The following is a 21,755-nucleotide window of genomic DNA, read 5'->3' on the forward strand; positions in this document are numbered from 1 at the left end:
TGTGACTTCCAGCAGCTTGAGCTATATATAAAGCAAAACCTTGAACTCAAAAAGAAAGGGTTTAAAAACAGTTTGCTTGATCTTAGGTTTTGTTTGTTTTGTTTTGCTTTTCAAGATAGGGTTTCTCTGTGTAGTCATGGCTGTCCTGGAATCATGCTGGCCTTTCTGTGCCTCCTGAGTGCTGGGGCTAAAGGGCTCTATCACCACTGCCCAGCTTTTTTAAACCACTGCCCAGTTTTATAAACCTGTCCTCTCCATTTTCTGTTTAGTGCAACATTAACTATGACATTATCTTTTAATTCAGAAGATGGTTCCTCTACTTGACACCTTAAAGGTTCCCTCTCTTTCCAGAAAACTTCTGTTAGCGAGATAGAGTTTAAAGGGTGTGTGTCCTTTCTTTCTTTTCTTTTCTTTTCTTTTTTTTTAGGTGTGTGGCCAGAAAGTTCCTGTATTTGTGGATTCGAGTGACGTTTGGAAGAGTGACTCCCTCTAGAGCCAGGTACTAGCTTGGATGCTTGGATCTGTGCTGCTGCTGAGCTGCTTCTGTTCATTTTTTTCTATTTAAAAAATTTCTCCCCTCTCCCACCAGGTGGTGGTGATGGTGCGCGCCTTTAATCCCAGCATTTCAGAGGCAGAGGCAGTCAGATCTATGAGTTTGAAGACAGCCTGGTCTATAGAGCTAGTTCTGGGACAGCCAAAGCTACACAGAGAAACCCTGTCTCAAGAAAAAAAAAAAAATTTATTTGTTTTATGTATGTGAATACACTGTCTGTCTTCAGACACACCAGAAGAAGGCATCAGATATGGTTGCTGGAATTTGAACTCAGGACCTTTGGAAGAGCAGTCAGTGCTCTTAACCACTGAACCATCTCTCCAGCCATCCTCCCCCACCTTTTTTTAAAGACAGGATCTTAACTTTGTAATTTTAGTTGGGCTGGAACTCACTATGTAGAAGAAGGCTGGCCCCTAGCTCAGAATGTCAGGAATAAAGGTGTGCACCATGAGGCTCTGCACTTTGTTATTTTAAAATTACATGTATAGTGTGGGTATGTGAAAGTAGAAGGCTTCAGTACTCAGAAGAGGAGGTCAGATCTCCTGGAGCTGGACATACAGGACAGGAGCCTGTGTACCCTGCAGGGTGGGTCCACTGCCAAGAGCAGTCCCTGCTTTAAACTGCTGACCCACCTTTTAAGCCCCAGGGTTTTGTTTTACAGTAAGCCTCAGCATGACTGTCATTGTGCTAAGTGTGTTAGATTCCTCCCCTGCCTCTTACTAAAACTACCAGGTAAGAACAGTCCCTCATATATATAGCCTTATATTGGAATGAGAATTTCATACATATTCAATATCTTGATGGGGCTGTGAAGGAAACCAAAGCCCTGTGACCTCTTTGGAAGAGAAAGAACCAACCCAGGGGAAACACATGTGCTCACACAGGGGATTGCTGAGCCTGACAGGTTGCCTTTGTAGAGGGCAGCACCTCGTGGAAATGTTGGTATTGGCCAAGGGGTTTCAGTGAAGAACAAATCCCCATGCTGTACACTATTCCTCCTCATCCCATACACATCGGTATACGTGTTAGGATCCGTAAAGATAGCCACTACCCTCTGCTGTAACTTTTGGTTGCGTTAGTTTAGCTACAACACAGAGAAGAAGGAGTCATGGGTGCGATTCCATGTATTTCCTAGCCGCCTCAGTGACGAGTGTGTGTAGGGCACTTATCAAGACTATAGTGCCATCGTTATGTCTCCCAGGAGTCCTTTCTTTCCCAGTTTCTGGATCACTTTTGTCTGATGGCTTCTCTCCTGTCTCTTTGCTCCTTCTAACCCTTCTTAATTGGTTCTTCACTGAACTACCTGACAGCTTTGTACTACTGTGTACTTCCTAACTGTGGCCCTCTGGTGATTCCCAGTGCATATCCTCAGCCCAAACCTATGGCCCAACACTTGCTTCACAAATATGACAGTTTCATTGAGTACACACTTAGAAAGTCCACAATTTGTTCATGACAGGGTTTCACTGTGTGGCCTTGGTTGGCCTGGAACTTTGTAGACCAGGCTGGACTTGAACTCAGAGATCTAGCTGCCTCTGCCTCACAAGTGCTGGGATTTAGAACATCACTAGGCTTGGCTTCAGAATGAAAGTATCTCCAACAATCCTCCCTGAGAGTGTTCACGCTCTCATCCCTCCAATTTGCATGAACCAGTTCTCAGCCCTCTGGATGCTTAAGTTAAAAACCTGGGAATCATCCTTGATCCATTCTGTTCTGCTCTGCTGGTTTAAGATGTCAGATGCCGGTCTAGTCGGCCATCATTGGGAAGAGAGGCCCCTTGGTCTTGCAAACTTTATATGCCCCAGTACAGGGGAATGCCAGGGCCAAGAAGTGGGAGTGGGTGGGTAGGGGAGCAAGGCGGGGAGGGGGGAGGGTATAGGGGACTTTTGGGATAGCATTTCAAATGTAAATGAAGAAAATATTTAATAAAAAGTTAAAAAAAAAGATGTCAGATGCCAGATCATGCTGATCTGATCTAACTTCCCGTGTACAGAGAATCCAGCTTCTCAGAAGCACCTGACCCAAGGAAACGACTCACTCTTTTCCAGTCTTTTTTGTCAGTCTCTGCTTAGTAGATGGTTGAAGACATCACACATGTCATTCTGGTCAGTCTTCAGTTGCTTTCAGTAAAAAGCAAAGCCAGATTCCCCCAGCTGTGGTGGGATGGCCTTTCCCTCCAGCACCTCAGGAGACTCAGTCAGGGAGATCTGCCTACAGCCAGTCAAGCAAACATACTTTGAATTCCTGTTCAAAGAAAGCAGCAGCAGTAGTGGTGGCATCTACTGTAGTTCTTCAATCTAACTGACCCTTTGTTTTTGTATCTTTTTTATTTTATTTTTTTAGAGACAGGGTTTCTCTGTGTATCCCTGGCTGTCCTGGAACTCACTCTGTACACTGGGCTGGCCTCGGCCTCTGCCTCCCGAGCGCTGGGATTAAAGGCATGTACCACCACTATCCGGCTGTTTTTTCGTATCTTAGTGATTTATTTTTTATTTCTAGAAAAAGGTCATAAATTTAATTTCCATGAGTGCCTCCATATTTTGTGAATGTTCCTTAAACACACCTTTAATCTCAGCAATCAGGAGGCAGAGACAGAGGCAGAGGCAGAGGCAGGCAGACCTCTGAGTTCTTATAACTTAAGTTCTAGGGTATCTGATGCCCTCTTCTCCCACCCTCCACCAGCTGTGAGCATAGTGCACATAGGAACAGGCAGATAAAGCTCTCATATACATAAAATAAAAATAACTAGAAACCAAAGCAAAAAACCTCCATCGCATCCTTGTAGCTTTGTGTGTGTGTGTGTGTGTGTGTGTGTGTGTGTATGTGTTCTTACTTGGCTCCCTGGAAATTGTCTGTGTTTAAGAGGCATCAAGCCGGGCGGTGGTGGTATTCACCTTTAATCCCAGCACTTGGGAGGTAGAGGCAGACGGATTTCTGAGTTCGAGGCCAGCCTGATCTACAAAGTGAATTCCAGGACAGCCAGGGCTACACAGAGAAACCCTGTCTCAAAAAAAAAAAAAAAAAAAAAAAGAAAGGGGGTATCAAAAATCTGCTTTTAGAAGGTTTTAGGTTTGTGTGTGGGGGGAGGGGGTGAAGTATATATGAATCAAGGATTTCTGGGGGGAAAAGCAGATGCCCTGTGGCAGAATCTCCAGTCAGTATCTGTGCTGGTTAATTGGTTTTTGTTGTGTTTTAAATTTTCTTTTTATTTTACGTGTATGTGCTTTGCCTACATGTATGCATGTACACCTTGTGGGTGACTGGTGCTCTTGAAGTTTAGAAGAAGGCATCTGATTTCCTGGATCTAGAACTGTGGGTGGTTGTAAGCCACTGTGTGGGTGCTGGGAACTGAACCTATGTCTTTGGAAGAGTAGCCAGTGCTCTTAGCTGCTGAACCATCTCTCCTGCCTCTGGTTAGGCTTTGATTGTCAATCTGACAAAACTAGACACACACAGGATAAGAAGTTTAATTGAGGAAGTGCCTCCATCAGATTGATCTGTAGGTATCTCTGTGGGACATTTTCTTAATTTCTAATTGGTGTAGGGTAGGGCCAAGCCCACTGTAGATGTTGCCATTCCTAGGCCTGTAGACCTGGGCTATATAAGAAAGGTAGCTGAGCAAGCCGGTAAGCAGCAAGCCGGTAAGCAGCAAGCCGGTAAGCAGCAAGCCGGTAAGCAGCAAGCCAGTAAGCAGCAAGCCGGTAAGCAGTATTCCTCATTGGCCCCTGCTTCAGTGTTTGCTTCCAAGTTTCTTTCTTGAGTTCCAGCCTTGGCTTTTCAGGTCCAAAGGAAACTGTAAAAGGCAGTTTAAATGTCCAGAAATGAGCTTAACCTGGACTCTAGGAGGATTAATGGCAATTAGATAAAAGCCAAGTTCCTGAAGAGCTTTCAGAGCCGTTCCATCTGCCAGAAGGAGTCATTTCGCTTACCTCTGGTGGAAGGGCCATATGGGTCTCGAGTTAGCAGATACCTGTGGCACCTGTCAGTATATGAAGGCTGTGCTAGCTTCCAGGCTCCCCCAGTCTCTCCTCATGAGTACTTGTTATACATCTCAAAGCCTTTCCTTCCCCTAGGAATTCATCATGATAACCCTCACTATTTTATTCCCACTGTTCTCTCTCTAGGCTCAGCTCCTGCTGTGCTTTCTTATTCTCTATTGCCTGGATTCTTCCTTGTCTCACAGACAGCCCTAGCCAGCCACATCCAGTGTGCTGGCAATGTGCAGTCTACTTTCTCTCCCTGCTCTGGACTTTCCAGATGCTTCTGGCTGTTTTCCCTCTCCTATCTACAATAAAACCTTCCCACACCATGGAGTGGTCATGGTGGCAGTTTATACAGATATCCCATGATGATGGACTGTAACCTAGAAGCCAAAAAACCCCTTTCCAAACCAAGTTAGCTTTGGTCAGTGTCCCATCACACGACAGAGCCTGGGCTAGGACAGTATCTCTGAAGGAAGGCTTGAAGGCTTCTTCCTTTAGTCGACCTCTTTTCTACAGAGGAGAGGAGTCCAAGTCTGGCCACAGGCAGGAGAGTGGACTGTGGGTTTTACTTTCTATTACGTCTACTCTGATTTTGGGGGTCTGGAAAGCTTTGCTGTGTGTTCCAAAGCCCTGTGCTCCTCTGGCTCAGCCTCTGCACAGGGAAATCTAAGAGTCTGAAACAGGTCCTGTGGCTGAACCACTTCTTGTCTATAAGTCTTGCTAGGGCTCCCCATGTCCTGTGCCTCTCATCTCCATGCCTTTTTAGTGTCTGTGGCACTTTTCAAGTCTCCAGTCTGGTGACTCAGGTGTTACTCATTGCCTAAGCTTGCCACCTCTCATCTGCCTTTTCTCTGTGCTTGAGAATGTAGGAGTTTTTCCATGTATTTTCTGTTAATTTAATGGAAAGTTTGGAAGGCAAGGGAGTAGATGTCTTTGCTCTACCATGTTTAGTCACATGATCCTTCTCTATTAAAAAACCTCTAGATTATAAACAAATATGTCTTTAAATGTTAAACAGTGCAGAAGCATAGGGGGTAGGAAATAACAACATCCTGTGAACCAGTTGAGGATTCTGGAGATTTTGCTACATATGGGGGTAAACATCACGTGTGCTTACACACACTCATGTGTATGTATAGGGTCTATATAGACTTGTTGTACATGGATTCTAAGGAACGGGTACTGGAAATGTATAAAATATAGCCATATTGGATGGGCATCTATAATCATAGCAGTTGGTGTGCTGACACAGGAGGGTATCTAGAGTTTAGCCTAGGGTACAGAGGGAAACCTTGTCTCAAAAAAATAAGTAAGATGTAAAAAAAAAGGACACTATATTTTAGAGACTGTGATGGTTTGTATATTCTTGGGCCAGGGAGTGGCACCATTTGGAGGTGTGACCTGGTTGGAATGGGTGTGCCTTTGTGGGTGTGGGCTTAAGATCCTCACCCTAGTTGCCTAGGAGTCAGTCTTCCACTAGCAGCCTTTGGATGAAGACATAGAACTCTCAGCTCCTCCTGCACCATGCCTGCCTGGATGCTGCCATGCTCCCACCTTGATGATAATGGACTGAACCTCTGAACCTGTAAGCCAGCCCCAATTAAATGTTGTTTTTATAAGAGTTGCCTTGGTCATGGTGTCTGTTCACAGCAGTAAAACCCTAACTAACACAGAGACCATATAGTAATCATTTTGATTATTCTTCTTTACCTAAGGGTTTTTCTGTGCCTCCTTATTACCCTTGCCTCTGCCCTCATAGAAACAACAACCGTGTGCCATTTGACTGAAGTTTTTTTTTTTTTTGAGACAGTCCTGGCTATCCTGCAACTCACCATATAGACCAGAATGTCTTTGAACCCAGAGATCCCCCTGCCTCTGCCTCCAGAGTGCTGAGAATAAAGGCATAGGATCGGTGGGATATTTTCGGTGGGACCTGGCCACTCTCCCAACTTGGGGCTGGGAACAGCCATTATAGCCCTTAGAAAACAGCCTTTGGTGCTGTTAGGAAAGACTGGAAAGCAGGGGATGGGGTGGGGGTTTGTGTGTGTGGGTGTAGCCACTTTCCTTGCCTTGAGGAGGGCTGTTACAGCCCCTTAGAAAATTGCCATTGAAGCTGTTAGGGAAGTCTCTGGATGGCGCCTGGTTTCTAGAGTACCTCAGTTGGTGGTGGTGAGTCTGTCTGCTGGCCACCTATATGCTTTGAGGGTCTACCAAGTTTACAAAGGGAATCTGCCAGCATTTAGTTTCAGGAGCCAACAGGTTTTCCTCCCAGTTCCTCCCCACCTCCCTCTCTCCTGGATCCAGCCCTGTTTCTGTTCACTGGAGAACAAACAGGCTTCTGGGATAATAATAAATAAAATAAAATTTAATAGGATAAAACAAATATGAACACATCAGAATTGGAAAAAAGCCCAAGAGAAGGCACAAGAGTCAGAGACCTGCTCATTCGCACACTCAGGAATCCCATAAACACACCAAACTGGAGGCCATAATATATACACAAAGGACCTGAAGGGTAAAAGTAAGTAAATAAATTGTGTGTGTGTGTGTATAGCAAATTTAATAAAAAAATAAGCTGGGCATGGTTGCAGAGGGCAAAAAATCCTTGTGCACACAGATGAGCACTAGAGAAGCTAGGAGAAGTTAAGTACACAGCCTTGTCTCTTCAAGATGTTACCTGCCCTCCGGGAATGCTGGGAAAGGTAGTTTACAACCTCACGCTCCTTTGCTATCTGTCCCCGGAATTTATACTTTGTTTATCCCAGACTCCTTTTCCCTAAATCTTCAGCATTGCTTCTAGACCATAAAATCCATCCTATGAGTGATGTCACTTGTACTTCATGTAAGTTTTTTTTTTTTTTTTTTTTTTTTTTTGGTTTTTTGAGACAGGGTTTCTCTGTGTAGCCCTGGCTGTCCTGGAACTCACTCTTGTAGACCAGGCTGGCCTCGAACTCAGAAATCTGCCTGCCTCTGCCTCCCGAGTGCTGGTATTAAAGGCGTGTGCCACCAATGCCCTGCTTCATGTAAGTTTTGCAGCTCTGAGAGGAAAGGCTTCCCCTGCAGAACTCTTAGGTCTGCTCCTGCTGCTGTTGCAGAGGAAGTTCTCCCCAATGCAAGTGTAGTAGCTCTGCTCCAAGAGCCATCCTGGCAGTCGGGAGCCAAGGAATACCACACAGCAAACCTCACACAAGAGACTTACTGGGAAGAAAAAACCTAGGAAGGTGTGTGGGGAATTGCAGACTGGTATCCAGTCGAGCTGAGGTCTGAACCCCGATGATCATAATGCACCTGTATGACATGGTAGGTGTTCCCTCATGCTCCTGGAACTCTATCCCCTGCTTAAGGTACCACCTCCCACAGCCCCCACAAGAGAAGCATGGTCAGTAGTCAGGTAAGCATGGCCCAAGTTTCTGACCTTCAGGCTAAACTCCTCCCCAGTTACCTAGCAACAGTGAAGACCATAAAAAGGGGTATTCAGCCCCCATCTCGCTCTCTTACCCTCTCACTTCTTTGTTCCTCTACCTCTCGCTTCTCTCTTCTCTTCCCTTTCTCTTTGTCTTCTTTCCTCTTTCTCTCTAGACTTTCCTCTTCCTCTCTGTCTGTCTCTTCCTCCTTTCTACCTTCTCTCTTTCCCCTGCATTTCTATAATAAAGCTCTTAAACCATAGAGTCTCTTCTCTGCTCCTTCAAGGCCTGCTGCGCACTCTGGTCTGTGTTGGGAACTTCTTCCCCCATTCCCTCTCTCCCATAACCCTGGTGGTTTTAGCAAGGTAGCCCGGGGGTCCCCGGTTGGGGGCTGCCCCTTTTCCACCCCCCACTCCCCCCCCCCCCCCAACGCCTGCGTCTGCCTGTCCAGAGCACAGGAACTCTGGTCAGACATTAGGCTCCTTTTCCTTTACCCCTGTTCCCCAGGGCTCTCCCCAGGCCCCCCCCTTTTTTTGTTCCCCAAACTCTGCTCATGTAAGAAGCAGCAGGGAGCGGAGCAGAGACCAGGGTTTATATGGTATTTCTTGGGGGCTGGAGCTTTCCAGGGTGAGGATTGGTGGAATTTCAATTCATGATTAAATTTCAATTCAGGAGCTTCAGCGCGCTCAGAGATTAGTGGGTTTTCCTGTTCAGGGATTGGTGCTTTTTTGTGCTCAGGGACTGGTGAGTTTCTTTGGCAAGCTCAGGAATTGGTGGTCTAGATAGGAAGAAATAGAAGAGGGCAGAGCAAGTTTAGATATAAATGATTTTCAGATCATTTGTGCAGTGGCAGAAGTTGTCACCATTGAAAACTGAGAATGTCAGGTTTTTTTTTTTTTTTTTTTCTCAGACAGGATTTCTCTGTATAGGTCCTGGAACTCACTCTGTAGACCAGGCTAGCCTGGAACTCAGAAATCTGCCTGCCTCTGCCTCCCGAGTGCTGGGATTAAAGGTGTGTGCCACCATGCCCAGCCATTTTTGGGTATTGAACTGTACTGAGGCCAAGCTGTTTCTGGTGACAGAGTGGGGCTTTAATAAAATCTGAGTCTGTGGAGGAAGAGAGGAAAGGTGGCAAAACAAATTCCACAGAGGGAGTTTCTATAAGCTCCAAGTGGGAGCTAAGAGACATGAGACAGGAGGGCACAGAGAAACTGGGAGACTTCCAAGAGGGAGCTGAGAGACAGGAGGGACAAAGTTGCAGAGTTCTAAGCTTAAAGAAGCTGAGGGGCTTAGCAGGTAGCTCTTGGAGGGGAGGGGAGGGGAGGGGAGAGACAGGGAAATGGAGGTTGGTTCCAGTGAGGTGTGTGTGTGGGGGGGGAGTTGCCTACATAGTGGAGCTTTGGAGGGCATAGCAGGTTCTAGGAGCCAGAGATGACACTTACCCAGCAGGTGAGGAGAGGCAGATGGTTAGCGCAGATGGAAGGAAGAAGTGGCCGAAGAGCTGGAACCAAATATGATGGGTGGCAGAAGCCAGCAGAGACAAATGATTGTACACACTTTAAGGCAGCAGCCTGAGTCAGTGTGGAATGTTGAGATATGGGTATGTATGGCTGGAAGGTAAGTGTGGCATCCTCGGGAAGGGAGTGTTTGGAGACCCTGGTATGTTAGCAGGTGGGACAGGTGTTGAGGAGAGAAGACAGTATAGGTGAGCTGAAGGTTATTCAGGTGTAAGAAGTTCAGCTGTAGCCAGAGGTACATTCTTATATATGAATGCATGGAAGTATAGCTTTAATGCCTTATTAAACAAGCAGTGTTTTTAAATCCTAGCTCTCATAAACTGACTCTAGTGATTGTCCCGGTCTCCGGTCTCTGCAGTTTCAGGCCCACGGTGACAAGAATGACACAGACACCAAGGCGGGTTCACACAACAGCTTCTTTACTTCAGCCTTTTTCCCCTATAGCTCTTTTCCCCAGCAGCCTCTTCTTCTACTACTACTCGCTTCTACTTAGGGCAAGGGCTAAAACAACTCCTATTACAACAGCTTCTCTTACTACTACTTCTACTCATAGCAAGGGCTAAAACAAACCCTCTTTACTACTTGCGCCGACTCACCTCCTTCTAGCTCCACCCCACCTTATCCGATCAGAATTCACACATGCTCCAGGCACGAGCTCAGGTCATTCACAGATAGGCTGACAGGTCCCGATCACAAGGAACAGTCCAGCCTGGCAGGCAGCCCACGCATGCAGCCTCACTGCACATGCTCGGGCAAGGCAGTAAACAAGTGGGTTTCACGGGGCCTGCGGCCGCACCCACTTCCCACAAGTGATGAGAAATCCCAGAGATAAATTCTGAGCTCTGGCCATCAAAGCAGCCATAGCAAGCAGTGTTAGCAGTGTGGTGGCTGGCAGCTGACAGCAGCAGAGAAAGCAAGAACAAAATCAAAAAACACAGCACAGAAGGCTCACATGCTCACAGGAGACAGAACATGCATGCGATGGCTGTCATCATTCATACATTTGACTGAGCCTGACCTGTTTTCACTTGGCTCCCAAGTTTGACACAAGACTTACTGACATACCAGAAAACGAAGACCCATCTGCAAACCCAGACAGACAGACAGACAAAATTTCCCAGCAACCAGGAGCAGCCAGGTGACATCTTGCTTTTGGATATTGTGGTTGGGCGGGGAGAGGAGGACCATGTTTTGCTCTGGAGGGTTTTTGGGAGTCTCATGCTCAGGGATGCATTTGGAAGGCTGCAAGGGAGAAGCTATGTCAGATTGTGTGGTTTGGGATCAAGCAGATGGGAGGAGCAAAATAAACAGAGGCCCTCACTCTGAGTAGTAGGTCCCTTCCCAGCAGGAGGATGGGACAAGTTGGTACCTCCAGGAAGAAGTGGGGAAGGTGAATGACCTTAAAGATACAGCTAAGGGGTTTGGCGAGGCAGGTAAGGCCATCCACCTTTCTCAATAATTGGGGAACAAGGAGAGGTGGGTCCCTAAAACTCTGTCAGAAATGAATATGTGGCCCTGATGTCCAAAAGGAAAGAGATAAATCACCCTGATATTGTGACATCTATCTGGGGCTGCTTGTCGGAGATGGCAGTGATGAGGCTGAGGGAGCCTGGGCCCCCTCAGTCATCCACGGCCAGACCTAGGAGGTCAGCTGAAGGGTGATCTGGACTTGATGTCCTCATGCATCAAGGGACATGGGGTCAGTCAGCGTGGCATCTTGGACATAGTCCCGGCAGTTTACAAAGGCCTGTGTCCAGGGACTCTCCTGAGCACATTTGAAACGGGGACTTTGCAAAGCTAGGGAGCCTGTTGCTGTGGCCACTGGAAAGGCCTAGACTAGCTTGTGGTGGTTTTGGTTTGGGGCTTTTTCATCTCTCCCATGGTGCGCCTCAGAGGCCACTACCTAAGACTTCTGCCTGTGGAGTCAGGGATCCTGTCTCTAGATGTTTAAGTTTGGCCCTAATATCAGGAAAAACTAGAAGAAGAAGTAGGTCGTAAGGCGTTGTTTTCTGTCTGGGGTTTCTGGGTGCAGACTGGTATATTTTTTTTTTTTAAAGATTTATTTATTTATTATATGTAAGTACACTGTAGCTGACTTCAGACACTCCAGAAGAGGGCGCCAGATCTCGTTACGGATGGTTGTGAGCCACCATGTGGTTGCTGGGATTTGAACTCTGGACCTTCGGAAGAGCAGTCGGGTGCTCTTACCCACTGAGCCATCTCACCAGCCCGCAGACTGGTATATTGTAAGATGGTCTTTTTTTTAAAGATTTATTTATTTATTATATGTAAGTACACTGTAGCTGTCTTCAGACACTCCAGAAGAGGGCGCCAGATCTCGTTACGGATGGTTGTGAGCCACCATGTGGTTGCTGGGATTTGAACTCTGGACCTTCGGAAGAGCAGTCGGGTGCTCTTACCCACTGAGCCATCTCACCAGCCCAAGATGGTCTTTATAAGGTGGTCCAGGGATTGAGATGGGCTTTTTTTTTGTCTTTGACCTGAATAGCCTCTACGATGTTTTCAAAATTTACTGCTTTATGGGTAGCTGTGCAGAGACGAGCAAGTTATACATTGATCCCTAGCAGGGATGTCCTCGGGTGTCCTGGTCAGGGACTTCCTCAGCTCCAACTGGGTGGTGGCGGCATTATTTGGTGGATTTTGTTTGCATGTGCCCGTGCCTGGTCCCAGGCTTGTCTGCTCTTCTCAGGGAGAAGGTTGATAGTCATATAAACATCGCGGAAGGTGAGGTGGTAAGCCTGGGTAGTGCACTGGACTTCTTTAATAAAGGTGGAAGAACTTGCCATGGGACTTGTGTTCACGTTTAATCAAGATGGGAATGACATGACATGGCGAAGTCCATCCTTTCCAGTCTTAGGAAAGATGACTGTAAACTGTGCGGCCGTCTCCAGCCCAGTGGGATGATAGCACCTAACATGGCAGCACACCACGTGCTTCCTTTAACATTACCTACGTTTACCCTGGTTGATATGAGGTTTTTAAGTTAACCCTTTTGTTACAGATTCTGCCGGTTTTTAACCATGCCCAGCATGCTTACAGATTTTGAGGTAAGATTTATAGGTTAGCAGAAGTTTTAGAGTTAAACCAAGCCCAAAGAGTTTGAGGTGAGCAGCAATGGTCCCGGCTGGGAAAGGACTGTTGCTTTATGTTGTTTTGCTCTCTTTTCTCTGTCTTATAGTCAGGTGGCTTTGCCTGATGCGAGACAGAGATTCTAGAGGAAATCTTTAAACAACCATCCTTTGGTCTAGAGGAAAGGGAGCCGTACCTCAACTTCAGAACCAGCTCTGGATTGAAGTGGGAGAGCACAAAATCACAATCTAATGCCACTCATACCTAAAAGAATCTCTGTAAAACTGAATCCAGTAAGCTGAGACCAAAGAAGGCTTGGAGGAAGGAAGATTTTGAGCTCAGCCTACAGACAAGAGGACACTGCAGAAGGGAGCTGAGAGGAACCTGTCAGCAGAATGTTTTGGGAGTATATGCATCCTGCAGCTGGCCTACTCCTTTGCTAGTTGTGGCTCTTGGTTCCCACAGTGGAAAAAGCTTACACATCATCAAGAGTGACTTAAAAGTTGAAGACATTACAGTGTGTCCTGGAAACAAAAACAAACAGGGTTTGGAGGGAGAAAAGAGAAACAGGGAGTAGGCAGTCTCTCGCCATTCTCTAATCACCTGCTCAGATAACATTAGGATCCAGGATGCCATTAGATGGCCCTTTGTACAGATTATCTAAGGGGTGCTGAGGTATTGCAAAAGTGAATACATTTAGGGCCCTCCAAGTCAGGTGTCGGGTGGAGAGGCTGCAGGTTTTCTAAGAGGCATCCCAAGGGGTAATGAGAGGGTATGGAAGACACTGTTCCCATGGATGAGAGAGGAAGGAAAATGTTACTGTGGCCTGTAGTTTCTGGTGTCCCCAGAACTCAGGGAGTTCTCAAGGAGGAGAGACTTGGTGCTTGGCTTTTGTAGAGGCCAGAAGGCAGGGGCAAAAACCTGAGCTCTAGGAGGGTGGTCCTGTTGTGCCAGGGAAATGCTAGTGATCCCCAAAAACATACACAGGAGCCAATCTGATCAACTCACAGCGGAATCTTTATTCGAGCTAGCTCAGGCCCCCCAATGCACCACTGTCACCCAGGACGGTTTTGGTGGTGGGGGAGCCCTGAATATCTATCGGGGCAAGGCTTTATAGTAAACAGCAAGCAGGGAATATGTGTGCAAGAATCTAATTGGAAAGCTGCTATGGCCTTTAACATAATTGGCTGGTGCTGGGACTCATATCTGCTCCCCTCTGCATTGGTGGTCGTTAGGCAAGGGATGGGCTTGTAACCTGGGGGTGTAGGTTTGTTTGTTTGTTTGTTTGTGTAGGGGAATAACCTGGAGACATTGGTCTTGTTGGAGGTGTAACCTGGAAACTATGCTCTTGTTGGGGATTAGCCTAGAGACTAGAGCTAGGTGCAGGTTCTGTTGGGGGGCAGCTTGAAAACTAATGCTAGATACCAGCCTGTTAGTCTACCTGAGTTCTAACTTAGGTCAGGTTCTGTAAAATGGAGTCTAAATTTAATAGCTTTGGCATCTCAGTCTCATCCATAGGAAAGGGTTGGGAAATGGAGTCACAAAAACCACGAGGACCTAGGAGAGCTGTGGGATTACAGGCAGCTGAGAAAGGAAGGCAGGAGAGAGTGCAAAATAGCCCAGCTGGGCCTAAAGAAACGTCAGGAATGCAGCTCCAAGGGTAGAGGGACAGGGTCAGGTGAAGAGGAGCAGCCATAGCCTTAAAGACTATGGCTGGGGTACCTCCTCCTCCAAGAGTACCAGAAGGGTACCATATGCTCAGCAGTTACTTCCTTGGATTCAGGGAAACATTTGCACTGACCAAAGGTGAAGCTTACCTAATTGCATCTGGTGAACCGGAGATGAGGATTAGGGTCCCACTGCAGCTCAAATGACCCACCCCACCACCACCAGGAGGAGCACAGGCACCGGGAGGGCTATGCGAGTTACAGAATCAATGTGTTACAGCTCTGAGGGGAATGGCATCCTGGCAGTTGAGAACCAAGGAATATCACAGAGTCACACTATACAACAAAGTTCACACAAGAGATTCACTGGGAGGGAAAACCAAGGAGGGTGGCTACCTCTGTTCAGGTGAGGAGCAGGGAACTGGACAGAAGACAGGGTTTATATAGGATTCTTGGTGAGTGGGAGCTTTCCAGGGTGTAGATTCCATCCAGGGTAGGGATTGGTGGGATTTCAAGTCTTGAGCTTGGGTTTTTTACTCTGTATGGCCCGGGTCCGGGGCCGGCCATAAGGCAATTAGAATGTTTTTTTGGGTGGAACCTGGTGTTTGGAGGTCCTCAGGGGAAGAGACTGGCCACTCATGTGCCTGGAACTTACTCAACCCCCTTAACTTTCTCCAGAATTGTACTGTGCTAATATGACTAAATTGAATGACCTGGTATCAGAATTTGAACCAGTGATGGCTAAGTGGAGCTGAACTGAGTTTCATTCCTGTTTCTTCATGGATCTTTCCCTTCTGGTCTTAAAGCCTTCAAGGACCCCTCAGCCCAGCCCCACACCTTTAGTTCCAGCAGTCAGGCAGCAGAGGCAGGCGATCTCTGTGAGTTCAAGGCCAAGCCTGGAGCAAGTTCCAGGACAGCCAGAGCTGTTACAGAGAAACCCTGTCTTAAAAACAAACAAACAAACAAACAAACAACAACAACACCCCAACCAACCAACCAAACAAACAAAACAATAAAACAAAAACAAGAACAAAATGCCCCCACCCCCCAAACCCCAAAAACTCTTGACGTGACATTTTGAGACAGGGAACCTCCAAAGATGCCATTGAGTTTGGTCAGCCAGCATTTAAAAACAGCTATGAATGTCGGGAGGAAGAGTATGCCAGTAACCTGCAGAATTGTGGAAACAAAATTGGAAAGTCATTGACAGGCCAGATTTATAAAGATTTACTTTATAAAAGACTTACTTTCTGACAGCAGCCCTGCCACTTTTGTTTTTCTCTTTTTCTTTTCTTTCCTTTTCTTTTTATGGTATAGAATAGACTTTATTCAGGGCTTGGGGAGGGGAGTTAAGAGGGTAGTAGAGACAGAGAAAGGGAGAGAGAGAGAGAGAGAGAGAGAGAGAGAGAGAGAGAGAGAGAGAGAGAGAGAGAGAGGAGAGGGGGTTTATATAGGATTCTCGGCTTACTATAACATAAAAATTACCACTTTTGCCGGGCAGTGGTGGCCCACGCCTTTAATCCCAGTACTTGGGAGGCAGAGGCAGGAGGATACTGAGTTTGAGGCCAGCCTGGTCTACAGAGTGAGTTCCAGAACAGCCAGGGCTACACAGAGAAACCCTGTCTCGAAAAAAAAAACAACAAAAAAATTATCACTTTTTAGAAATAGAAAACATTTTTTAGGACTGGGCCTGGCAGCACAGACCTGTAATCCCAGCTCTTGGCAGGCTAAGTCAGGAGAATTAGGAATTTAAGGCCAAGATAATCTGTTCAAGATAAAGAAAAAATGGGGATGGCCTGGGAGCTGGCTCAGAGGATAAAGGTGTTTGCTGTTGCCAGGGATGGTGGCAAACTCCATTTATCCTACTACTCTGGAGGCAGAGGCAGAGGCAGGAGGATCTCTGTGAGTTCAGGGCAAAGCTGGTCTACATACTGAGACTCATGCCCTCCAGGCTACACAGAGAAACCCTGTCTCAGAAAACTGAAAAGAAAAAGTGGGACTTGCTTTCAGCCCCAGGACTTGGCGCAGTCTCTGGAACCTGCACTGCTGTGCTCCGCTTCACACACAGTGAAGAGGGAATGAAAAGTCTCTGATTTAATCTATTACAATTTAAAACGTTGGCAGTTATAGTGCTTTTAATTTTCTATTATTAAGTTTGTGTGTGGTGTGTAGCTGTGTACATGCCATGATACCCACGAGGAGGCCACAGGGCCACTTTGGGCAGTCACTTCTCTCTCTCCACCTTTTCATGGTCCCGAGGTCAAGCCCGTGTTGTCCGGCTTCTGTGGCTTTATCTCACCTGCTCCTTAGAAGCATAGTTTTCGCTTCCCGCATAGTGTGTGAAGATTTCAGCTTTCCCTTAGTATCTGTAATAGCTGAATTTCTGAGTGTGGTTGGTTTGTCTTGGTCCTGGTGTATGCCATACTGAGCTTTGATCTGACACCCAGTGGTCAGTTACCATGCTTTGCTGTTTCCTTGAGAAGATAAGAGCAGTGTGAAGTGGAGCTGACAGCACAGAGATGCCAGCCCAGCTACCTCACATCAGCTTTCTGATGTTCTCTCATCTCCTTAGGATTTTCTATGAGCAGAAAATACTACAGAAGGTCTTCGGAGAATGGAGGGAAGAATGGTGGGTCTCCCAGAGGGAGTGGAAGCTCTGTGTCCGAGCTGACTGTCACTACAGGTTGGCTTTTATGTCTAATCACTTTATGCTTGTTGAAATACAAATTTTACAGTGTCAAACAATTATCCAATGTCTTGTTTCGGTTCCAGAGGAGTAAAGTTTTGGTTTGCTTTCTAGCTTTTTAAAAATCCTTTTGAGCGTAAGTGAATCCTTACTTATTTTCGGTTGTCTGTGCACACCCATATGCGTGCTCCTCTGATTCAGATGAAAGTGTGGGCCATGCTGAGGACTTGGGAGGTTTACTCACGCATTCCATTTATTTCTAGATCTGAGAGTTTTGTTTTGTAAAGTGATTAGCTCTGGCATACTGATTTTGATCAAGAAAGGGTATGTCCCACATAGACATTTGGAAAATAGGCTGGGTCAGGTAGCTGAAGAGAGAGCAAATGGTAGCTTGCACAACGTCATGGGTTAATCCCTAGCACCAAAAGCACAATTTAAAAACAAAAGGCACAAAAGAAGTATCTTTTCTGCCACTCACATTGCAAGGAATAAATGGAGAGAAAAGTAAAAATGACATCAAATATCCGTTTTTAGGGTAAGTGCGGTAACTTTGCAGGTGAAGACACTGCTGCCTCCTGGTGCCTCGAGGTGGATCCCCAGAACCACGTAGGAGAGAGCCAGCTCTGTTCTGCATGTTGTCCTCAGACCTCTACCCTTCCACTGTGTGCCAAGCACCCCTCCACACAATAGATAGATAACACAAGTCTTAACTGTCCTAGAACTCACTCTGTAGACCAGGCTGGCCTAGAACTCACAGAGATCCACCTGCTTCTGCCTCCCAAATGTTGGCATTAAAGGAGTATACCACTACACTTTTGGCTACAAAATTCTGTTGGTTTTTTTTTTTAATTTTTATTTATTTATTTATTTTATGTATATGAGTAGTACACTGTTTCTGTCTTCAGACACACCAGAAGAGGGCATCAGATCCTATTACAGATGGTTGTGAGCCACCATGTGGTTGCTGGGAATTGAACTCAGGGCCTTTGGAAGAGCAGCCACTGCTCTTAACCACTGAGCCATCTCTCCAGCACTACAAAAATACTTTAAAGATACATTTTTACAGATTAAAAAGCAAAATAAAACATTTTACACACATTTGTAAGGTGAGATTCAGCTCTAATTTATAATTGATTCAGATTAAAAAAGCAGACAGCTTTGAGGATTTGAAAAGTAAAGTTGCCTTGGAGCAGCAAAGCGCCCCATCTTTATCACATGCGGCTGTGCAGAGTGAGTCCTTCAAGGAGGGAAGCTTCTCCAACTGTGGTTGGAGAAAATGAATTTACCAAGGCCTTACAGGGATTGATAGGTTTAGGCGCTTGATGTTAATACAGAAGCAGTGTGTCTGATGTACAGCTGAGAGGGTTGGGTAGTAAGAGTGCCTTACATTGTGGAGCACAGCGGGATGGGAAAGAACTCACTGTGCTGTGGAGAGGAGGGAAGCTGGCATTTTAAGCTATTTTATATGTACAGGGGCTTTGCTTGCATGTGTGTCTATGTACCATGCACATGGATCAGAAGCCAGAAGAGGGTGTTAGGTTCCCTGGAACTGGAGTTACAGTTGTGAGCTGTCATGAGGGTGCTGGGAACCTAACCTAGGTCCTAGAAAAGCAACCAGTGCTCTTAAACACGGAGCAGTCTCTCCAGCCCTGATTATTTTTTTAGATGGTTCTACCATCAAGGATCAGAACAGTCCATTATTTCCCAGAGAAATCCTTGTGTTATTCTTAGGTAGCAACCACATTCAAAACAACCATAATGACTCCTCCTCAATTCTGTCAACTATAGCTTTCCTCTTCTAGAATGTTACTAAGTGTAGACGCGACTGGGTAGGAGTTACTTTGTCTTACTGTAAGCTCCGTTTGCATTTTGGCTCCTCAGATACTACTTGTACAACCTGATTTTCCAGAACTGGAAGTCCTTTGTGCACCAGCAACGGGAGATGAGGAAGAGGTTCCGAATAGCCGAGCATCATGGTGAGAGAGGGGAGTGTGTGTCTGCAGATGCTGGGGTGAAGCAGGAGACATGCTTGCTTTCCTTTCTTCTCTGTAGAGTGGGATCTAGTCGGCTCTCCTGTCTGATCAGATGCTGCGTCTACACATTTTGTAGTCTGAGCATTTGAAGCTTATTAGACAGTATGTGTGAGCTGATTGGACCTGCTGGTTTGCCTTAAACTCAGCAAAGCACAATTGCTCTCCCATAGTGTAGCCCTTCCCTGTCTTGGTGTGCGTGTTCACGTGTCCGGCTGTGAATGTCCGCTGTAGTTATGACCCTTTTGGTAAAGTTTTGATTTGCAGGTGCTTTCTCCTAGTCTGTGGTTTGTTTTTGTATCTTTTTGGTGTCTGTTGAAGTCCTTTCTTTCAGAAATTTATTTTATATTTATTTCTTTTATGCATATTGAACGTTTTGCTGCATGTATGTCCGTGCTTCACATGTGTGCCTGGTGCTTATAGAGGTTAGAAGTGGGCGTCTGAGCCGGGCAGTGGTGGCGCACGCCTTTAATCCCAGCACTTGGGAGGCAGAGGCAGGTGGATTTCTGAGTTCGAGGCCAGCCTGGTCTACAGAGTGAGTTCCAGGACAGCCAGGGCTACACAGAAAAACCCTGTCTCGAAAAACCAAAAAAAAAAAAAAAAAAAAAAAAAAAAGAAAAAGAAAAGAAAAAACCAAAACCACCCCCTCCGCCCCCCAAAAGAAGTGGGCATCTGTTTTGGAACAGGAGTTACTCATATGGTTAATGAGCTGCAATGTGAGTGTTGGCCATGAATTGTGGGTCTTCTGTAACAGCAGCCAGTGCTCTTAACTACTGAGCCATTGTTCCAGCTCTATGGAAGATCTTTTAAATGGGGTTGTTTGTGTTCTTACAGTTTTGAGAGTTTTGTTTCATCTTGTTTTTCTGGTGCTGATGATATATATTCTAAAGCTAGTGCAGTGATTGAATAATCTCAGCTGTTTGGAAGGCTGCTGAGGCAGAGGTCATTTGAACTCAGGAATTGGAGACAAACCTGGGCTACAATGAAAGACTCCCTTAAACAGAGGTGTGTGTGTTCATGTCTCCCTCTGTGGATGTCCGCTGTACAGAGGTGTGTGTGTTCATGTCTCCCTCTGTGGATGTCCGCTGTAGTTATAAGCCTTCAGTTAAGGTCATGATTTGCAGCTGTTTTCTTCTAGTCTGTGGCTTGTCTCTGTATTATTTTTAACTTTAGTGTTTAGTTGATCTTTTTATTTTTGGATTATATTATTAACCTCACATCTTACCTGTCATATCTATGAACTCTGTAACCTAAGACCACAAAGATTTTCTCCTGTGGTTATGAAGATTTGTAGTTTTATATGTAAGCTTTGTGTACCTTGCTAAGTTCATGTTTGCTCTAGGAGTTTATCTGTAGATTTATTGGATTTTTTTGTTGCAGGTAATATTAAAAAAGAGCTGGCACATTCCCACTCTAGTGCCAGCACCAGTGGGACCCTGCCAGCTCTGTCCCACCATCTAGTAACCAAATTGAACTACCAAGTTTGTGGTTAGATATCACAATACCCAGTAACCCGGTAAAATCAAAACTCTTAAAGCTTATAGTTAACCAATCAGACTTATGTATCAATAAAAATCACAATTTACAAGATGCCAATACAATAATTTCAGAGCCAATTGATAATGATAAAAACTTTATTCCAGGGGTCTGGTGAGATGGTTCAGTGGGTAAGAGCACTGACTGTTCCTTCAAAGGTCCTGAGTTCAAATCCCAGCAACCACACGGTGGCTCTGACACCTTCTTCTGGTGCGTCTGAAGTAAGCTACAGTGTACTTATGTATAGTAATAAATAAATCTTAAAAGAAAAAAGGCCGGGCAGTGGTGGCGCACGCCTTTAATCCCAGCATTTGGGAGGCAGAGGCAGGTGGATTTCTGAGTTCCAGGACAGTCTGGTCTACAGAGTGAGTACCAGGACAGCCAGGGCTACACAGAGAAACCCTGTCTTAAAAAAACAAAACAAAACAAAACAACAAAAAAAAAAACAAAAAAAACTTTATTCCAATTATTCTAACCTTATGATATCATAACTACCTGTGGCTGATTAAAAGTTTTTATTTTTATTTTATATGTCTGACTGTTTTGCCTGTGTGTATGTATGTGCACTACATGTGTGTAGTGTCTATAGAGTTGATGAGAGAGCTTCAGATCCCCTGGACAGGTGGTTGTGAGCCACCATGTAGGTGTTGATGAGAGACTCCTTGAGGAGCCCCTCGCTCAGGCCTCGGGATAATAGCGGACCCCCAAGAACTCACGAGAGACCAAGCTTGATGCAAACCACATGAGTCTTTATTCAGGGAAAGCCAGAGCTCTAGGGACGACTCATATCCCACGCAGGGGTAGAGGAGACGACCTCGAGGGGAAAGGGGTCCCAGTTTTTATAGGTCCTTAAGGGGGAAAGAAGGGGGGGAGTAGGGGATTTCCAGATCTAAACAATGTCTATTCTCAAGAAATGGGTATGGGAGGGGTACAAGGAAAGAGTCTGGTGCAGGTGTAGCAACTCCGGATTGGCCCGGCTGTGGTTGCTGGGGAGATTTTCTGACTCTATCCCAGCAACCAATATCACAAACACCTGGCAGTGAGGTGCAGCAGTGGGCACACACTTGGGTTTAAGGAACGGTCAGAACACTGGCAGACACACGGGTTCAAGGAGCGGCCAGAGCATCGTGCACCTCTAATTTTCTAAATCAGTGAAGTTACTTCTACTAACAATGAAATCTATTTTGCCAATTTCAGGGCTTCTGTGACCGTTTACATTCTGTCAGGATCTTTGATTGAGAATTCCTGGGTCCTCTGCACGAGCAGCCGGTATATTTAACTAAGGGCTG

The 21,755-nt window shown here is 45.9% G+C and overlaps 1 protein-coding gene across 7 annotated transcripts in view; it reads left to right on the forward strand.

Moving 5' to 3' along the window:
- The window catches only part of LOC110306231 (protein SFI1 homolog), a 75,477-nt gene that overhangs the window by 7,001 nt on the left and 46,721 nt on the right, over positions 1 to 21,755 (forward strand). For 5 of the 7 annotated variants that reach the window (XM_085829178.1, XM_085829174.1, XM_085829175.1 and 2 more), the window contains 3 exons: positions 428 to 499; positions 16,787 to 16,897; positions 18,782 to 18,876. In XM_085829178.1, coding sequence (XP_085685304.1) covers positions 428 to 499; positions 16,787 to 16,897; positions 18,782 to 18,876 — 278 coding nt within the window. Of the gene's footprint in view, positions 1 to 427; positions 500 to 16,786; positions 16,898 to 18,781; positions 18,877 to 21,755 lie in introns of those variants that run through there. The other 2 variants (XM_085829177.1, XM_085829180.1) reach the window with 1 other exon arrangement.

Source organism: Mus caroli, unplaced genomic scaffold (genome assembly GCF_978045245.1).
Source record: "Mus caroli unplaced genomic scaffold, Mus_caroli_1 scaffold_13, whole genome shotgun sequence".
Classification (NCBI taxonomy): Eukaryota; Metazoa; Chordata; class Mammalia; order Rodentia; family Muridae; genus Mus; species Mus caroli.